The 20,956-nt window shown below is 47.2% G+C and overlaps 1 protein-coding gene across 2 annotated transcripts; it reads right to left on the bottom strand.

The window, feature by feature from the left end:
- Positions 1 to 385: 385 nt before the first annotated feature.
- Positions 386 to 19,488, bottom strand: LOC123451971 (zinc finger CCCH domain-containing protein 66-like). Of its 2 annotated transcripts, XR_006632539.1 has the most exons (8): positions 19,253 to 19,488; positions 17,490 to 17,650; positions 3,978 to 4,040; positions 3,512 to 3,631; positions 3,125 to 3,421; positions 1,659 to 1,982; positions 878 to 1,237; positions 386 to 796 (listed from the first exon to the last, which is right to left on the bottom strand). XR_006632539.1 is itself a non-coding variant. In XM_045128541.1 (7 exons), exons 1-7 carry the CDS (start codon positions 19,344 to 19,346, stop codon positions 968 to 970), a joined length of 1,329 nt encoding a protein of 442 aa, XP_044984476.1. In that variant the 5' UTR covers positions 19,347 to 19,488; the 3' UTR covers positions 386 to 967. The 2 variants fall into 2 exon arrangements, 1 of the variants encoding a protein (XP_044984476.1); XM_045128541.1 differs by having other exon boundaries at positions 386 to 1,237.
- Positions 19,489 to 20,956: the final 1,468 nt, after the last annotated feature.

Here is a 20,956-nt window from a genome sequence, read left to right as displayed (position 1 = left end):
ATGTTTTGCGGTGCGTCGGCATCACTGGGAGCGGTACTATATTACTCTCTCTGTAAAGAAATATAAGAGCATTTAGATCACTACTTTACTTACGAAGGGAGTATATGATATCCTCTCTTATTTCTGAATCAGGCCCTCGCAATAAAATGAGCCACATTCCACTTCAACATCCACGATTAAAGAGCGAATGCATCATTAACCGGTGCAACAAGACCACACAACTCAAACTTATGGGGAATACAACATCGCATCAGTCTCATTGGAAGTGTAATTCCGGTATCTAGCAGATAGGTAACCAGAAATCATGGTGAAACCAATTTCTCAGATTGCATGACAATTGCCGGTACCTTTTATAGAACAAATAATTCCTTCATGGTGAAATCAATTTCTCAGAAGGTGCAACACTTGCCGGACCTATTATTGAACAAGTAATTCAGTGGGTAATACACAGATCAGAATTATTATAAGGAAGCAGGGTATTGTTTCTGCTGTTTTCAACATGCAAACTTGAACAAGCAGTAAGCCCTACCATTACCACTACCCCACCCCCAAATGCTGAGAAAGGGAAAAAAAAGAAAAAGGAAAGGGAAGAGATGTTGGATCCAAGTACAGTTAGTTCGATATGCTTTGTCCACTTCAACCTCACCAGTACAAAGTTATCAAGGCACATCATTCGCAGAAACCAGTGTCAGCGAGTGGATCTTGTGTCCATATGTTGGTAGAGATAAATAGTAAAGATTACCCGGTTTATTTCAATGGGTAACTGGGCATCAAAGGGGCGAGCGAGAACCTTCTCCTGCGTGAATGTGAGACTGAGACATGATGAAGCAACCGTTTGTGGAAACCTCAAAAGAGCAGCAAAAGGATGGATGAGGACCTGTACAGCTTCAGCTTTTCCAATGTGTGGGATATATAATTACTGAAGAATCAAGAATGGGAGGCAGCATGAAGAAAGACTGAGTAAGGCTTACGATGCCTCTCTCTCATCACTTCCATCCCCGGAGGGTATATGCTGGGAATCAGATTGGGGAAGCTGGTGCGACCTTCCAGAACCCCCGTCGAGCAATCTTTCTGAAAGCCCTGGTGTGGGTGCCAATTGGTAGTGCAAAGGTGGCACATCACCTGTTGGGGAGGTTGGGGATCCATACAGAATGGTTCCCATAGGATGGTCAAATTTGCAGTTAGGACCAAACTTGCAGATGCCGTAACGAGAATAAAAGGTGCAGATAGGCTCTCCCTGTAAGCAAGAAAAAGAGCAAGTTCAGTAACATTCTCCATTAAGACACAGCATGTCTGCAAGGGTATGTTGTCAGGAAGAGATAATACTTTTACGCATTCGCAGTAAAAATTGGATCAAGTACATCTGATTCTAAATCTTAGGGAGAACTTACACCACATGAAAACAACCAACATTCGTGATAAACAGTAAAATTTCACATCCTTCCCTGACAAAATTACCCAAACACTTGGGCTTCAAGAAAATGGATATCTTAGGTCAGTTCCCATTTCTCAAGGTTATCCCAAGGTTTTTGTTTACCTGCGTCATTACCCAAAGGACAGGAATAGACAACAAAAAATTAAAGAAAAAATCCTATGAATGGGATGGATGCAATACATTCTGCAGGATGCATATCACTCTGGTGGAAAACAAATCTTACCGGGCGCAATGGCAGACCTAATGGACTCAGTGCACAGTTTGGAGCAGGAACCATTCGTTTCTTTGGGTGATTAAACTTGCAAACAGCACCGAACTTACAGTCTCCAGTTTTCATATAGAATTGACACTCCGGTTGTTCAGGTCTCTCGGGAAATGTGTTCTCCCCTTGTACTGCATAAACTCCAAGTGGAGCAGAACCTGCTTTGTGTGAAGTGAACATTCCATGTTCACCCATTCCAGTTGTTTCCCTTTGATGTGTGCCATAGTAATGAGCAGTTCCAGGTGTTCGTTGCTGGCCATCCAGAGAAGAAGAGCCCATTTGTGCCTACGAGAGCATACAAACCATTGATAATCTGTGGCACCCACATGATGAGTAAAAAAGATGGCATCAACAAATGACACATTTAAGATACAGATAAGAGAACTGAAAGGGTATTACGCATGTCAGTATTATCCTTCCAAACATAAGGTTGATGAGAAATATTGGAGGAGCACCAGACTATGTTCCGGAGATATGTTGCTAGGAATCGAAATGGGGTGAGATTTTGATGTGTAATAGTTGGATCAATAATCCGTGGAATCATGGTATTATGACACCAATATTCATGTACATATAAACTCCCCATTGTGAATGAACTGACATGTAAGATTGATTAAGAGCATCTCTTGCCCATCCCCAATTACCACAGTCCAAATAATTCATTACATAGCCGATGAAAAATATAGAGATGCTACAAGCTCACGAAGGGGCACTGGAGCTTGAGCAAGGCTGCAGGCGGTAAGCATGGCGGCAGAGCTCGAGGTGCGGTGGCAGGCCCGAAGCAGGTGGCAGAGGCGCCAATGCGGAGCACAACGCCACAAAGGCGGATCCTGCCGTGGAGGCCCGGGTGAGGCGTTTCGGCGGCATCCGTCTGTGATGGAGGGGCTGGCAGCCGTGAATTTGGCTGCGGTTGGGAAAGCAAATTTTCCCTACTAGTTGAGGGGGACTGTTTTGCAGAGCTCCCAACAAAATTTTGGGAGTTAAAAGGAGTGGGGTAGGCTAGAGTGCCCTACTCCTAAACATGACAGTTTTCTTTCGAGCTACAGATTTATTAGGGATGGGCTAGATTCTTGTCCCATAGGAACTATTGTTTTACTAGTGCTGGAGTTAGAGCATCACTAGCCATGGTTGAAATAATTTGCCATGTATTGTAGGGTCTATTTCACACTGGGACAAGAACAGAAATTATACATAAGCACTGCAAAGGTATCAATTGGTCCTATGTACAAGAATATGTAGAACCCCAGCTTTCCTGATGCAGAAAGTGTCTCAATTAGAAAAGCATCAGAAATGAATATAGTGGGCTCATAGTCTGTTTTAAGATTAAAGCCAACCCCATGTTTGCATGCTGTTGCAGCAACATGTATGAGCATAACATGTTGAGGGTGAAAAACGATACTATTATTTGATGGGAAAAAAGTGCATACGGCATAAGGATTCCACCCTGGAACTTGGACGAGGCCCTGAGGGACAATCACTTGTTCATAACCAGAAGGACCAGGCCACCGGGGGCTTGCAATAAATGAGGCAGATCTTGACAAGCTCCAGTTTGTTACAGCCCCAGAATAAGTATTTCGACCAGGAGAGGTTGTAGACTGTCCAGGTGAGCAAATAGAGCTACGTATAGCAACCATTGTGCTAGATGGTTGTGGATGATGAAACTTACATGTGCTTGCAAACTTACACTGCCCTGTTCTTAAATAATAAACACATTCCTTCTCATTCTGCAATAATGAACTGCAAGTAAATTAAGTTGATCATGCAAAAGACTTGTGCGATGGAAGGAACTAAAATCATAGAATTTCAGCACAAACCAGACGCAGTGGGTAGCCTAGAACATTCAACTGTGCAGAGATTGCAATTGCAGCCTTCTCTTTGGGATGATGGAACTTGCATGTTGCTCCAAACTTGCATGTCCCAGTCTTCAGGTAATACTGTAAGAGAATGCACAATATTAATTTTCTTAAACATAATTCATAGTACAAAACAAAAGATGGGAGAATGATGAGTGTAAGTTCAAGTTTTATCTCTCATATACAGTATCTTCTTTTCAAAGATATTTTCTGCTGACTGAAAGAAAAAACACATAAAATACATTCTTTTCTGTAAAAAGTAATTGTCCAGAAATTACATTAAACACATAAAATTCTGACTCGCATGTACAAATGATTCAAACAGAATAGCTTTCAAGGTTAATACAGAAAACAGCTAATGACAGATGGTCAACAGTATCAAATATAGACATAATGATTTTGAAATTCAATAAGAAATTAAACTCACTTGACACTCAGGTTGACCAACTCTGTAAGGATACTCGCCTTTCATCCTTGCAGCAGCAACAGCCTGAATTTGATCAAAATAACATAGGTCAAGACAAAAAAACTTAAGCGGACAGTATACTTACGTCTTATATCTTGTACTCATATCGTGTCATGATTTCTGCTCTTGTCATATGCCATGTTTATTCACACACCTCTAGTTTGTGAAAATTGCTTTACTTGTTTATCTTTATCTTACATAGTACTTTTGCAAAGCATGCTACATTCCCATACCTTGGACACTTTGCACTTCACGGTTTCTGTAGATATAGGAGGGGCTCTACTAAACTAGTGTCGTGTATTTTGCATTCCAAAGCAAAACTTAAAATAAGCCACAGACTTAAGGGGAGTTCCTTTTTATATCTATAAGAAATCCTTGGTTATATTTGTTGAATATCTTTATTCTATCCACTCATCAGATTGTCATCAACCACCAAAGTGGGTGGGGAATTGAAAGGACATCTAAGCCCCTAATTGGGTTTGGATGTTGATGGCATGTAATTAGTGGGGACATGTTTAATCGACTGATCTAAAGATTCATGGTCCCAATAAATGACATATATGGACGTGAGAGACCCCGCAATCAGGAAGGGAAAAGGTTCTGGCGTTTTTATTTTTTTTAGAGAATTCGGTTATTAGAGTCATAGGAAAAGCCGCACTGTAAAGAGGGGTTGAGATGGTGTTCAAGTTTCTGGATCACGAAATATATGGTCTTGAACTCATTAGATCAACATCACCATGTTAAATGATATAAGTTATGGAAGTAATCAATGGCTAGGCAAAGTAGATGTTCTCTTTATAACTTGTTTTTTGTAGCATATAGAACGACAGATCTTAGACCCAAAAATGCATTCACCAAGAAAACAAATATGGAAAAGGGAAGAATGAGGAACGAAACAAATTTCATTCAGAACTAGATACAAAGTAAAACATTGGTACGATTTCCAGGACCAAATTCTCATGCTTTATTTTATTGAAGTGAATCCTACTTATACAGGTTTGAGTTGGTGGTGAGTTCACTCCTTGCTCTACTCTTACACGTGGGGCCTATTGAGCTGCAACCCGCATTAAGAAATTGCATCATTGGAAGCCGAACAAAGGATGTTCAGCATGACTGCACTAGGTGCGCATTGGCAAGCTATCTCAACTAAACAGGCAGAAAAAAATCTAATGTCCACTTAGTCTTTTTATGGAACACATCTATTGCTTGGGGTAATTGCTATGCCTTGAGTGCCAGTGTTGTCCAATTGATGTCTACTTGCGTTCTAGTGTTTGAAATCCCATGTGCCTTTCACGTTCTCTACGAGGATCCTACTTATAAAGGTTTGAGTTGGTGGTGAGTTCACTCCTTGCTCTACTCTTACACGTGGGGCCTATTGAGCTGCAACCCACATTAAAAAATTACATCATTGGAAGCCGAACAAGGGATGTTCAGCAGGACTGCATTAGGTGCGCACTGGCAAGCTATCTCAACTACACAGGCAGACAACATCTAATATCCACCTAGTTTTTTTATGGAACGCATCTCTTGCTTGGTGTAATTGCTATGCCTTGACAGCCAGTGTTGTCCAATTGATGTCTCCTCGCGTTCTAATGTTTGAAATCCCATGCGCCTTTCACGTTCTCTACGCAGATTATATGAACAACCAATAAACTGATTTATGTATATTTTTTATTTCCTACTTATAAAGGTTTGAGTTGGTGGTCAATTCACTCCTTGCTCTACTCTTACACTTGGGGCTATTGAGCTGCAACCCACATTATCCTACTTATAAAGGTTTGAGTTGGTGGTCAATTCACTCCTTGCTCTACTCTTACACTTGGGGCTATTGAGCTGCAACCCACATTATCCTACTTATTGTTGGTTTTTGAACGTGCGTATGCAGCTGTACAGGCGTGCCTACGCGATTCTTGCTTCGGCCGGCTACTTGACGGAACTTGCGTAACTAGCGACACGAATAAAACTGATCGATGGATTTGATGGCTAAAGGCCCGTGTCGAGCCTTTGCTTTGTATTGCTTTTCGTTTTTCTGGTGTTACAATCAACACCCCTAGGGTGTCTTTTATACACGTCCACAAGGGACTATGGAAATAGACTAGGACTAGGAATCCTAATACTACTAGGACTCGGTTTGGCTTTCTTTCCTAATCCTACATGACAACGTGATTAACTCACATTCACCCCCTAATCACGATGTCCTTACTTTCAACCTGGGTCCCAAACACGATTGCTGCTTCTCATAACTGTTATCATCGGCATGGCCTTTGTCGTCCCTTGCAGCATTTTATGGACCGTCTTTACTGTCGTCGGCTCGTCCGTAGCTCGATGACAACACTCCTTTTTGGTTGTGTTCAATCTTCACCTCTTCTTTGGTGCTTTGTAGACTGTCCTTCGGATCATCGAGGGCACATCTTTTGAATCCGAGCGTGACCATACTTTGGTCTAACTTTGAATTCCAAGCTCTTGGCGCTTGCATTATCCCATAAAGTGCCTTCTTGAGCTTGTAAACTTTTTCTTCTTCGCCTTTCTTCTCATAGCCGAGGGGTTGTTCCACGTACACTTCTTCTGTGAGATCGCCATTGAGGAAAGCGGATTTAACATCCATATGGTGAACCTTCCAATCCTCTTGTGCTGCCAAAGCTAGGAGCACTCTCACCGTCTCGATTCGAGCAACCGATGCAAATACCTCATCATAGTCAACTCCTTGACGTTGAACGTAGCCCTTTGCAACGAGTCTTGCCTTGTAATTTACAATGGCACCCTCCGTGTCCTTCTTTAACTTGTAAACCCACTTCAAACCTATCGTCTTTTGGTTTGGAGGTCGGGTTACCAAAGTCCACGTGCCATTGCTCTCAATCGCCTTCATCTCCTCATCCATGGCGTGCGTCCAGCTAGGACTTTTGCTCGCCTCTACGAAGTTCGCCGGCTCCTCAACTCCGAACAGACATAGTCCGGAGTACTCGAGCGTAACTGGCTTTGTGTACTTGTAGACTTTCTTGAGGGTCTTGTAGCGACGAGGCCCTGAGGAGTCCGTTGTGGCTTGCGAAGGAGGCGACACAAATTGTGTCGGTGTTGATGCACTTGAGGAAGACGGCTGAGACCTTGGTGTGTCATCGACATCCGTGTCGTCGGCGTAGTCGTCGTGACCGTGACCATCATCTTGATTGTCGTCGTCACTATGCGCCTCGTTGTCGACGTTGTCGTCGAGATCTCCGCCTGTGTCGTGCGCGGCGTTGTCGCTATCTCCTTGCGACCTATGCGCGTCGTCATCGGTGTCGGCAACATGATGATCACTACCATTGTGGTCACCTTGGTTGGGCGTCTTGCCAATCACCTGGACATCCTCCCCTGCATCATCATCAGTTGGAAATTCAACTGCAAATATGTTACTGTTTGGAGCATCGTCGGCTGCGGCGCTCCAATTCCACGCTTGGTTTTCTTCAAACACGACGTCGCGTGAAATCCGTAGACGCTTGGTTTGTGGATCGTAGAAACGGTATGCCTTGGTGCCAGAACTGCTCTCGTATCCGATGAACACCATCTTGGTGCTACGATCGGCAAGCTTTGAGAGGTGCGGCTCCGCCGTCTTCACATGTGCCACGCACCCGAATGTCCGTAGATGAGACACATTCGGCTTACGTCCGTAAATTGCTTCATACGGAGTCTTGCTGACCACCGCCTTCGTTGGAGCCCGGTTGAGAAGATAGACCGCCGTCGAGACAGCTTCTCCCCAAAAGGTCCCTGGCAGGTTCTTGCTCTTGAGTAAACTCCTTGCCATGTCAACGACGGTTCGATTGCGCCTTTCAACGACCCCATTCTGCTGCGGCGTGTAAGGTGCCGTGAGGAACCTCTTTATGCCAATCTTCTCGCAGTAGTCGTTGAACTCATTCGACGTAAACTCTCCGCCGCGATCTGTCCGTAGAGCGTGAACCTTCAGCTTGTGTTCCATCTCTGTTGCAGCCTTCAGCTTCTTGAATGCTTCAAACGCCTCATCTTTAGACCGTAGGAGAACGACCCACATATATCTCGAGTAGTCATCTACCACAAGGAAGAAGTACTTCTTTCCTCCGTGAGTTGCCGGGGTGATAGGGCCACATAGATCACCATGGAGCAGCTCGAGTGCATCACTTGCACGATAGGTAGACTGAGCAGGGAATGGCCTGCGGTGCTGTTTTCCAACCAAGCACCCGTCACATACTCGATCAACATGGTCGATAACTAGCATCCCGGATACCATCTGCATCTTTGACATCTTCTTCAAGGCGTAGAAGTTAACGTGTCCAAATCTAGCATGCCATAACCACGAATCATCATCACTCTTGGCGAGCCAACACTCCGGTTGAGATTGATCAAGGTTGAGGATATAGAGCCTGTTCCGTGTGCGACTAACACGAGTTAGCACGTTCCGGAGGTTGTCGAAGATCGTCATCACTCCGTTCTCGATATCCACCTTGCATCCATTCTCGTCAAGTTTCCCGATAGAGATGATGTTGTTGCGAAGCCGTGGGATGTAGTACACTCCGGTGAGTATGCGATGTTCGCCTGTGAGACCCTCGAAGAGGACAGATCCTTGCCCACAAATCTCCACATTTGAACCATCACCAAACTTGACTGAGCCTTCAACATCATATTCCAGCTCGAGAAATTTCTCCTTGCATCCCGTCATGTGGTTACTGGCACCCGTGTCGAGATACCACGACACGTTGTGATCCCCGGATAACTTAGGTGTCACATTCTTCTCATGAAGTAGCACCTTCCGGCTTGGTTTCACAACCACTGTTTCAGCGAGATCACAAACTTCGGCCATCAGAAGACCTGGACCTTCGTCTTCCTCCTTTGCCAAATTTGCCTTGATCTCCCGCTTGTCAGGCTCCGGACAATTCTTTGCAAAGTGACCCATCTCGTTGCAGTTATAGCACTTGACCTCGGACATATCCAAGTTCCGTTGCTTCCGCCCTTTAGATCGGTCTGCCTTACCACGACCTTGTGGTTGGCCTTTTCCTTTGCCTTCTCCGGTTTGTCCACCGCGCGTTGCGTTGCTTGAGCCTTCGTTGCCATCACGCCTTCCTTTGCTACTTGGGGACTCCCAATCTGTACGCGAGTACATGAGTTGGTCACTACCTCCTCCGTTGCCTTTTCGACAGCCACGAGCATTCTCTTCCCACGTCCGCAGGCGTCCAATCGCCTCCGTTATGGTCATGTCGTCGATGTCGTAAAGCTGCTCGAGCGTGCCGATGATGTACGTGAATTTGTCAGTCACTGAACTGAAAAATTTCTCCACAATCTCGGTCTCCTCGAGCTTTGCACCAAGCGCGCGGATCTCTCCCACCAAAGTAGTAAGACGCATGGCATAGTCGTTCACCGATTCAGTTTCCTCCATCTGCAACTTGTGAAATTGGCGCTTCAGCACTTGTGCCCGAGCCTTGGTGACGCGATCTTCTCCGATCCTCATCTCCTTGAGTGCGTTCCACGCCTCTCTTGCCGTCTCGAACTCCGCCAATGTCATCAGCACGGAATCCGGCACAGACTGGGCTATGGCGGCCATGGCACCTTCGTCGCGCTCCTCGTCGACGTCGTCGTCCGTGATGGCCTCCCACACTCGAAGGGATCGAAGAATAATCTTTATCTTCACCGCCCACACGCCGTAGTTGGCGTCGGTGAGCATCGGGTACTGGATGGGGATGTTGCGATGCGCCAGGACGTTAGCGCCGCTCGTTCCTCCACCACTGGTTGCTGACTTGACGCCCTTCTTCACCTTGTCGCCGTTCTTGTTCGCCTTGGCACCGCCGCTGCCGGACTTGACCGACTCAGCGTCGCTGTCCGTCATCGTAGATCGTAGATCGTCGAGGCTCTAGATACCAATTGTTGGCTTTTGAACGTGCGTATGCAGCTGTACAGGCGTGCCTACGCGATTCTTGCTTCGGCCGACTACTTGACGGAACTTGCGTAACTAGCGACACGAATAAAACTGATCGATGGATTTGATGGCTAAAGGCCCGTGTCGAGCCTTTGCTTTGTATTGCTTTTCGTTTTTCTGGTGTTACAATCAACACCCCTAGGGTGTCTTTTATACACGTCCACAAGGGACTATGGAAATAGACTAGGACTAGGAATCCTAATACTACTAGGACTCGGTTTGGCTTTCTTTCCTAATCCTACATGACAACGTGATTAACTCACACTTATAAAGGTTTGAGTTGGTGGTTAATTCACTCATTGCTCTACTCTTACACTTGGGGCTATTGAGCTGCAACCCACATTAAAAAATTACATCACTGGAAGCCGAACAAGGGACGTTCAGCATGACTGCAATAAAAAGATTATTTGGAGAAAAAACATTACCTAGGACTCTTCAAATTTTAGTTAATTTGAGGAAGTGTACTTGCTGGAGTTATGATGATACAATGGAGTGAACCAAAAAAGTTGGTGAAGATTACTTCTTTCCAAAAAAAAATAGTATCATATAACTTTGATCCGCAGGCTCTGGTCGAAGCTCCATTAGATTCATCAGCGGACATCCCTTCTTCATCACTTTATACGCTTATACAAAATATTTCAACCGCTCTACGTACGCATTGATACCTTGCCAAAAAATACATAGATATGATTGAATCACATTACATATAAATAATTTATTTTGGCTAGAATGATGATAAATGTTAGAATAATCTAAGGCGCGTAGTTCATCCAGTGAGGAACAAGCAATCACACGAGGCACGACACCGAGATTTGTTAAGCGCGTAGAATAATTTATTTTGGCTAGAATAATGATAAATATTAGAATAATCTATGGTTGTGTCTTTGGGTCGAGGATGCGGTAGGCCTTCGAACCCTCCACGTAGCCGATGAATACTCCTGGAGTGCTCCTGTCGTCGAGCTTGTCGATGTGGCCGAGCTCCTTGGCGAACGCGAGGCAGCCAAAGACCCGCAAGTGGGAGACCGCCGGCTTCCGCCCATGCCAGGCCTCGTACGGCGTCCTGCCGTCGAGTGCCTTAGTAGGCGAGCGGTTGAGGATGTAGACGGCCGTCAGCACCGCCTCTCCCTAGAAGACTGACATCCCTCTCTGCTTGAGGAGAGCCCGAGCCATCCCCACAACCGTCTGGTTGTGCCGCTCGACGACGCCGTTCTGCTGCGGGTTGTACGGCGAGGAGTAGTGGCATTGGATGCCCTCATCAGCGCAGTACGACGCGAATTCAGCCGCTGTGAATTCGCCGATGTTGTCAGTGCGCAGCACGTGCAGTTTGCGGCCGCCCTCCGCCTCCGCAACAACCTGCGCGCGCCTGATGGTGTCCGCCGCCTCTCCCTTGCTGCCGAGAACCATCGCCCACATGTAGCAAGAGAGGTCGTCGACGAGCAGCAGGAAGTAGCGTCAACCTCCTGGTGTGGCTGGCGTCATCGGCACGCACAGATCCCCGTGCACGAGCTCAAGCCTCTCCTTGGCCCAGAAACTCGCCTGGTGGGGAAAGGGGAGTCGCCTCTGCTTCGTCAACACGCAGATGTCGCAGAACTGCTCCACATGGACTAGGCACGGCAGGCCTTGAACCATCTCCTTGGCACTTAGATGCTTCAGGGCCTCAAAATGAAGATGCCCAAAGTGCTCATGCCATTGCCACGCCTCGTCGTCCCGACGAACAACGAGACAAACGGGTTGTGCCACCTGCACGTCAAGGACGTAGAGTCGATTTTCACCTCTGGGTACCTTGGCGAGAAGGCGACGGTGGCGATCCCATATGCGTAGGGTCCCATGCTCGATCAGCATGCGGGAGCCGTTCTCATCTAGCTGTCCCAAGCTGATGATGGAGTTCCTTAGCGCGGGGATGTAGTAGCCACCGGTGAGCAGTCGGTGCTCTCCAGTCTTGGCGATGAAGATGACGGAGCCGACACCCTTAATTTCCACGGCAGAGGCATGCCCAAACTTGACGGAGCCTCAGACATCGGAGTCGAGCTCGGCGAAGAATTCTCTTCGACTGGTCATGTGGCCGGTCGCGCCGGTGTCGAGGCACCACCCCGCAGTCTTGTCCTTCCCGAAGCCATCGCCGAGAAGAGCGTGCGCTTTTGGCTTGTCGAGGTGGAGGAGAGTCGTTGCCTCGGTGTCGCTGAAGGTAGCTCAATGCTTGCATGCGCCATGAACAGAGCCGTCTCCTCCTCCGCCGCCTGTGCGACGTGAGCCTGGCCGTGTCGTGACTGTCGACACTCATTGGCCCAATGGCCAAGCCGGCCATAATTGTGGCAACTGTTGTCCTGTGACGGCTTGTGCTTGCCAACGGCGCCGTCCCTGGCGCCTCCGCGGGCGTCACCTTCAGCAAGTCCTTGTGCCCTGCTCTGGGCGCCTCTTCGCGCCTTGCCGCGCCTGCGGCCACCCGCCGTGGAAGAGGGCTCTCCCTTCTTCCTGTCACCAGGTCGGCATCCCACTGCTCCCGAGATAGGAGCAGCTTCCCGCCGGTGGTGATGTGCCCCGAGAGAGACTGTGGCTCGTCGATGTCGACGACCTTGAGGCGACCTATCGCCTCCTCGATCGTCATCATGGAGAGGTCCAACAAAGACTCGATCAAGCGAGCCATCTGCTTGTACTTCTCGGGGATGCACCAAAAAGCTTCTCGACAGCTCTCTCCTCGTTGTAGGTGACATCGCCGAACTGCACCATCTTCTGCAACAGAGTGTTGAGACGGAGAGCAAAGTCATCAACGTCCTCACTTGGCTTGAAGGCCAGGCTCTCTCGCTCCTTGCGAAGTGCCTGCACTGTGGACTTGCGAGCACGGTCGCTGCCGATGCATGCCGCAGCGATGGCGTCCCAAGCCTCCTTGGCAGTCCGCTTGTTGGAAAGCGAGAACTGCATCTCGGGCGAGACTGCAGCGATGAGGGCGTCCAGCGCCCGTCGATCCTCATGAAGGTCGACATCGCCGTTTTGGACCGCCTCCCACATGTGCCGCACCTGGAGTCTGATCTTCATGATCGCGGCCCACTCGACGTAGTTGGTTTTGGTGAGGGTAGGCCACCCAACACTGGGACCAACATCCCTGACCACAGTCCGGACCCCGTAGAGGCCCGGTCCTGGTCATCGCAGCCGCCGTCGCCATGCGCGCCTCCTCCTGGAGCGTTATCGCAATGTGCGCGGGCGTGCTTGGCTGCCCACTGCGTCGTCCGCTCTCCACATTGTCGCGGTCTGCGTCGTCGGTGGCGGCCGCAGGCGCGGAGCTGCTGGAGCTGCCGCAGAGTGCCTTGGCCTCCGACGTAGCCTCACGTGTTGCCTCCGCTATTGCTGCTGCTTCTACCTCCGTCCTGGTTGCTTCTACCTCCGCTCTGGCTGCTGCCAGTTCGCCGCTGCCAGCCTCAACGCCCTTGTTGCCGCAGCAGCGGCTGCTGCAGCCACTCGCTCACGCTCCTCTGCCACGGCGCGCTCGGCCTCCTGTCGACGTTGTGTGCTCGAGGTAGCCGTGTGCTGAGAGCGGCCTGCAGACATGGCTCGCCGCTCGGGGGCTGTTGCGTGGAGAAGAGGCGGCTTCTGACGAGTTGTTGCTCGGCAGTCTGAAGGGAGGGAGGTAACCAGGGGCAGTCGGAGCAACTGCTGCTACCGGCTGGGGCTACTCAGCTCCCGGGGAGAGAGGTGAGCAGGAAATGCTCAGGCTACAAGACAACCTGGCTCTGATACCACTTGTTAGCCTTCATTTCAAACTGAGCATTGATAATGGTGGATGACACTGGGAGAGTTGGGATAATTTTCGTAGGTTTATTTCTCACGCAATGCCATGCCAACCTGAGTGGTTGGGGATACATATTTATAGGTTGCTAGCCAGCCTAGCATATGCTAAGATGTTAGTCTAAGATGGTGCTAAGATGCTATGGAAAGGTGAGCATCCTGTGAGCGACCCCACTCTTGCGACAGGGGCGACTAGGGTTCCGCCCTCCCAATCCGCCCCCCTCCCCGCCGCCGCCGGCCGCCGATCCGGCTCCCCCGCCCTCGCGTCGCCTCCCAGGGAGGTGGCCGAGGCAGCGCTCGAGTTCTTCCCCGCGGGCGTCCTCCTCCTCCATCTCCCCCCCCCCCCCCCCGCCGCCGCCAGCAGGCGCCCCCGGCGCAACCCTGGGTGGTGCTGACGGCGACGGGCCCTCCTTTTCCCGCGCGCGTGTTCCCCCTTCCCGGGGCAGGGGCGACGGCGGTGTAGCTCGGCCTGCCTGCGGTCAGGCGACCCGGCGTTGGTGGCCGGCGGCGGGTGAGGTGGCAGCGCTGCTCCTTGGCAGCAGGGCGGCGTGGTGGTGTAGGGAGGCCGGCGGCGCACCCCTGAACCAGATCTGGGCCCTACGGGCCAGCACCCGGCGTGGTTGCATTGTCTTCTGCGTGGTGGTGAGGAGGAGCAGCTTGGACGGGGGGCGGCGTCGCCGACGGCGTGCCTGTTGCGGCGCGATGGCGGGAGCTTTACGGGGGGGTCCCGGCCGGGACTGTGGGCCCATGAGCCTGGTATGCTCCTGCTATTGCGTTCGGTAGGCTACCGTCGTTGACGGTGGAGGTTGAGCCCTCCCGTGTGCCGACGGTGCTGCTGCTCCTAGTCCCGGCTCCTCTTCGTCACCGTGCAGGTCTCTCCTTACGGTGTCGTGGTGAGACAGCGCAAGGGCCTCAAGACCATGTTGGTGCAAGGTGTGGGTCGGTTTGTTGCAGGCTCCGGAGATTCCAAGGTGCAGGTTGGGATCGGGGGAAACCCCTGTCGGCCCGGACGACACTGACGCAGTGACGCCTGTGGGTGTCGTCGAACCTTCCTGGAGGGCGTCGGGGCTACCCTTCCTCGCGCCTCATCACGTACCGGGGGAAACCCTTGGCAGCATCGTCGTCATCGTCGCATTCCTTCTTGGAGGTGTTGATGGGTACCGACGCTTTGGGATCCTGGAGCTTGGTGGAAGACTCTTGGTGGGCGCAGTGGTCGCGAGTCTTTTGCGTTTTTTGTCGATCCGCCGGTGTCGGCATTTGTTTCTTTTGTATTTTCTTTTTCATTTTTTTTGGGCGTGACTGTGTTGTTTCCGCCCCGGCACCTATCGTCGGATGTAATGGTTGGTTACTTTGTATTAGCTTGTAATACAAAGCGGGGGGAAACCCTTTTTCGTCGAGTCTAAGATGCTATCCTAACTGCCAGTCCTTGATGGTCAAGGATGCTATCCTAACAGCCACAAGGACACACGGACCATGTGTTGCAGCCCCACAAAGACCATGTGTTGCAACCTCACAAAGACCTTAGTACAGAGACTTATCCATCAGCTTCCTCTTCTTCTCTTCTCGCAATATATACCTTGGTATAATGCGCGAGAGAGGGAGAGGAAGTGACCAGCACCAACGGTCGAAATATCAGAGGAAGAATCCCGACTATTGTCGTGGGGGTCGTTTCCCTCTTCTTCTTCTCACGATATATACCTTGGTATAATGCGCGAGAGAAGAAGAGGAAGCGACCAGCACCGACGGTCGAAATATCAGAGGAAGAATCCCGACTATTGTCGTGGGGGTCGCTTCCTCCTTCATTCCCGTGTGCTAGAGATTTTGGTAATGCACGTGCGAACGAAGGGAGGAGCGACCATCACCGACGGTCAAAATATTAGTGTGAGGGAGTGTCCACCAACGTACACCACCATATCAGTGTGAGAGAGTGCACCATAGACACCATGAGATATGAGAGTTTTTCAAGGAAAGCCTTGACAGACCGAAACCCAACCCATGTTAAATACTTTTTGGTATAATTGTTGTCGATTTTTAATCTGTGAATCATGAACACAGGAAATGCCTGACGACGAGGGGATCCCTGAGTGTGATTTATGCGGCAAAGGTCGGGGTCTGTGCGACAGGCCTCACCTACGAAACGGCAGGTTCTTCACGATCAAGCTTGACGGGACTTTTGATGTTTTTTACGATACGCAACGATGACAACTATTTTTCCATAATTAATCATGACTTTGTGTTTCTTTGCTTCAACATGTATTTCCGTTTTTTACAATTCGACTAGTGCATCCCCTGTCATGCAAGACGGTATGTCTTGGAGAAGCTCGGTTTCCAAGAAATGAAGAATATGGAGACAAGGAGCGCTCACCTGAGGACTAAACATGGTTTCACATTTCGGGTTGAACTATACAATGCAGTTAATCACTCGCATTTTGGTTGCTCAAATTGGAAAGCTCTAGGTAAGGCATATGGATTTCAGGAGGATATGGAAATAACCTTCGATATTCGTCTTAAAGATGATATTCGTCCTGAAGATTATATTAATATGTATAACCGTGTATAAATACAATATAAATATAAATAAAGAAATACACGCGTTTAGTAGTGGCGCGGTTTCTAAAAGCTCGCTACTGCTAGTGCACGACTAGTAGTAGCGCGGGTTATAATAACTCGCTACTGCTAACCCAGTTTCTAGTAGCGCTGGGCAACCTGCGCTACTGCTAAAAGTTAGTTCTAGCGACGTAGCAATAGCGCAGGCACCCGCCCTACTGCTACAGGGAAAAGTCGCGCTACTGTTAGGCTTTTCCATAGTAGTGTGCGTGTGGAAGCTTCTATCCATGTACCAGAACCATTAATTGCTCGCAAGATCTTATGGGTTTCACACCTCTACTCTACCCCAACTTGTTTGGGACTAAAGGTTTTGTAGTAGTAGTTGTTGTTGTAGATAACACATGACAGCTACTAACAAGTAATGATGCGCAAAGACATCAATAACCTTGCAAAGGTCAATCTTACCACCTAGCAATTTGATCATTGTAAATGGATAAACAATAATTGTTTGAGACCATCTTAAAACTTCTCAAGAAATATACAAACATGAAGCCAGGGGGTGTACACGTTTCGGGCGCATGGACAGATTTACCACAAACTACACTCATTCAATCCGATCAAATCTCATTTGGACCATTTGGGCCTATACCTTTACCATGGCAACCCTCACTTGCAGCATCTGTTACGACACTCCACTAAACTTGACCAGGAGGTCATTAAAAGGTTGGTTGACATCCCCAGGGACAACCTCTACTTGTAAACATTAGGGGTCTCAGCCAAGCAGAGAATATGGAGGAGTATCCTATCTCTCTAAATACCGACCTAGGATGGACTATTTTGGATTATGTACTTTCTTGTGGTTCATTAGCATAGCACGGGCATCCTACTAGTATACATAAAGATTCCAGTATGTCACCTCCTTGCAATTTTTTCACAACTACCTCTCAGTGGTTCAACCTCATTACATTTTGAGAACCTTCTCATGTAGAAAAAAGTTATAACTAGTGAGCATATCCAATTCAACTACACATGAACTATCCAAGTTGAACTATTTAGTTTCTTATACAAACACTATAACACAAAGTATGGATACAAAGATTGCTAAAAGGGCCAGCGGCATGGAAAGTAATAATGTGGCAAAATCTTAAAAGTTCAAAACAATAGGTTTCAGAGTCTGCAATATGATTACTGAATGACAACAAATTGCACATGATGCATAGGTCAGGTACCAGCTTCCTGTCTGCAGGGTGATTGAATTTGCAGGTTACCCCAAACCTACAAAATCCAGTCCTCATATAGTAACTGCAATCACGCTCTCCTATACGCTCAGGGTATGGACCAGGTTCCATAGACAGTCCTCCACATCCTAAAGTCATTTGCCATGTTGCCTCTGCAACATCATTGAGAAATAGTGTCAGCTGTCCCTTCACACAACGAGAGTAAGGCTAAGACAACAGTAATGCTAGAATTTTATACTCGAGATAACACAGAATGCTTAATCTCATATTTGCAAATCCAAATGCGGTCATACTTGACCTCAGATCACCCACTAATTCAATTCATACAAAGTGGTCTAGAAGATTTGCATTCATGTGCGGAAAAGAGAAGCAGTAAAGCAACTCAGCCTGCAGGCTTTCTGAGATAAATTTTGCTTGTTCCAATCCAATTCCAAGCAAAGTAAAAGTTCACATTACTTCATCATTTTTGTACAAGATCCCCTAGCAAGAGTCAAGTTAGAAGTGCACTGAATTTAGTTGCTTCTGTGCAAAATAGAACTTTTCTGGAAAAGGATGAGGTACCACATTGCAATAAGAACTTTCAATTATAAGTGTGGGTACCCACTATTTTACTGATTTTCTTTCTCGAACATGTACCTAAATGCTTGTCAAAGTGTATTAAAAGAAGGATGCCAAAAACAGTTATTGTGACAAGAAAAGAGCGGGGAGCCAATAATGTGGAGCAGTGCAAAAGGGATGAATAATCAATCACATTAGATATTGCCTTTTTTTCAAGATGATGAGAAACATCAAACAAATTTCATCAGCTGCAAGACCAAAAGAAAAAAGATTTCTTCCAGTTCAGACAGAAGACACAAATTTCTATGATACTTGTCTACAGCTTAGAGCTTAAACTAATTGGTGATGAAACACAGATGATATGATGGAACTTGTCATTCCAAGAAAGCAGTGCTGACCATCTAAATAGATGAGCACACTGATGCTGAAAGCAAACACAAAAAAGGGATGACGAAGTGAAATGGAGCGAAATGGAGCTACTAAAACGAGGCAGGAGAATATCACAAGCAAATTAATCTCAGTATCTTCACTGTTCCGGAAAGATAAAACCAAACACCATTCTGACAGAGTACAACCCCAAGCTATTGTCATTCGAAGTGCCTCAAGGAATGGTAAATTACGGCCATCACCTCACGAGACTGCAGAAAAAGCAAGCTGCACCGTGAATCCTAGTGGGGACGAAAGCAATTCCACAAAAACTGTCACCTTTATGCCAAAAGTCAAGTACATCTCTCTGTTTGTCCCCTGATTCTCACAATTGCGACTGCAACTGTAATCCAAACGCGTTTCACCGCTCGCTTGTTTCCAAAATGAAAACTAGCTAAAGATCCTCCGACCTCTCCCGTACGCTGGACACCATCTTCCTCAAACACATACTTTAACCCAAAAAGACACGCATAGAAAACACACGCGGATAAAAAGTAAATGTAATACGGAATAGCATTGAAGGCGCCGACAGGAATTAAAAAAAAAAAAAAACCCGACACAACAGGAAGCAACGATCTCAAATCAACCCCGCGCCGCGCGGCTCGACGGTAACAAATGTCGCAGCAATGACAGGACTAAAACCTAACGTGTCTTACCCCGATTCCGCCCCCTAACGCAACTAATCTTCAACACGCACACCCTCCTCATTGAACAAACCCTATTATGACACAGGTTAAAAAAAACCTATTATGACAGCAAATGGTCCTCACCTCCAGTGGACCCGTAGTGGGACCCGATCGTCAGGCCAGTCGGCGAGGAGGACCCCTCCCCGCCACCGCCCGCTGCCGCTCCCGCCGCAGCCATCACGTCCGACGTCCCGGCATCAGATTAAGAGGCGCGAGGTGGGGAGGAGGAGGAGTGGAGTTGGAGAGAAGAGACGCGAGAAGAGGAAGGGGAGAGTTGGAAGAGGAGCCAAGCGTCCATCCCCCGGCTCAGACAACCAGACGTTCTTGTCCCGCACTGCACTGCTCCGTTTTTCACGTGGGCTCCTGATTATTTTTTTTTAGTTACTAGGCTGTTTGGAACTACTCTATTCCTTAAAATTCACTTTCGTTTATGAAAAAATAAATCAAACCGGATAGCTCCATGATGTGTTGCTCGGTAAAGAAATTAAAATTTGGTATATAACTCTGTTTTTTTAAGCTTCCCAAGGAATCTTCAAAAAAATCTAATACTTTGTTTGGATGTTTGTATTAGAGGTCTCTGTATTGAATTGGTTTTAATTTCAATTCAGACATGAAAATATAATGGACATGAATACAAATTCGACTGTTTGGGTGTTTGTTGAATTGACTCATGGAATCTTACTGAGGTTTCAATACAGAATCTTATTTGGATGTCAAACTATGAAATTTCTAGAAATCGACATTAGTATGTGCATACAGCCAAAAAATATACATATGTAAGAATCCAACTGGATGAATTTATTAAAAAAAATACTATCAAATATTCTAGAATATATAGAAAAAATACCATCAAATATTCTAGAAATCAACAACAACATTATATATTATGTAATATTAAGGCAACAATAGCAACAAATTTCATGCAACAACAAAGTATAACACAATATGTATTTTAAATTCACAACAACATGACAAAGTTTCAAATTTAACAACACGATAGTTTTTAGATGAGTTCAAACTCAACATGACATGGTCCCATATGTAGAAAAACAATAGTCTAGATAGGTCCAAGTTTAACAAGACAAACACGCAAGCATGATTTGCATAACTTCAAGACAACAATAGCAGTCAAGCCTTCCTCATGAGCATGGGCAGCTCCATTAAAGCTTCAAACAAACGCTCGTTAAGAATCAATTTCTCATAAGAGCGCAACATGTCGGCTTATGCCAAATCTGGTCAATTGAAATGCAGCAAGTATTTAACAAGGGGTAGTAGCCTTTGGCAATGGAAGTGGATCGGTTGTCTTCAAAGAATCTTTAAAAATAGTCCTCATTTCTCCAATCATGCACATAATGTCCTCACCTGTCTGTGCGCTCTTTGGTGTTATTTCTGCAGAGACTTCAATTGATTCTTCTGTCTCTGTAGCGTTCTCGGCACCCGTCATGGCACCTTCATCATTGGCATGATCTTCTGAATATATGGTAGATATGGAATTCCGGTGCCTCGCTACTTTGGTCTTGTAAGAACCTATCCCTTTCTATTTTGATTTATTTGCTCGCACCATGAACACACATAAGAAGAGTATAGTTGTTGTCCTATATTCTTATATAAATAAAAAAATGCAAATATATAGAAGTTACCTCCACATATTTAGTCTAGACATCGTCACTATTAATGGATAGCTTATGGTTGACCCAATCACACCCGAAACCACTATGAGAAAGTATCTTGCTTATGACTTCAAATTGCTTGTTGAAAGTCCTAAGCCTTCCCAAGATGTTTCCCTTT

The sequence above is a fragment of the Hordeum vulgare genome, chromosome 5H (assembly GCF_904849725.1).
Source record: "Hordeum vulgare subsp. vulgare chromosome 5H, MorexV3_pseudomolecules_assembly, whole genome shotgun sequence".
Classification (NCBI taxonomy): Eukaryota; Viridiplantae; Streptophyta; class Magnoliopsida; order Poales; family Poaceae; genus Hordeum; species Hordeum vulgare.
The sequence above is the reverse complement of the archived record's forward strand: the minus strand, read 5'-3'. Positions and strand labels throughout refer to the sequence as shown.

Excerpts from the sequence above, each read along its gene's own strand:
- LOC123451971 (XM_045128541.1), bottom strand. The coding sequence starts at position 19,346 with ATGGCTGCGGCGGGAGCGGCAGCGGGCGGTGGCGGGGAGGGGTCCTCC. Across the intron at positions 4,041-17,489 it reads ACCCTGCAGACAGGAAGCTG|GCTGTTGCTGCTGCAAGGAT; the intron begins GTACCTGACCTA and ends GATCAAATTCAG. Across the intron at positions 3,422-3,511 it reads TAGGCTACCCACTGCGTCTG|AATGAGAAGGAATGTGTTTA; the intron begins GTTTGTGCTGAA and ends TCATTATTGCAG.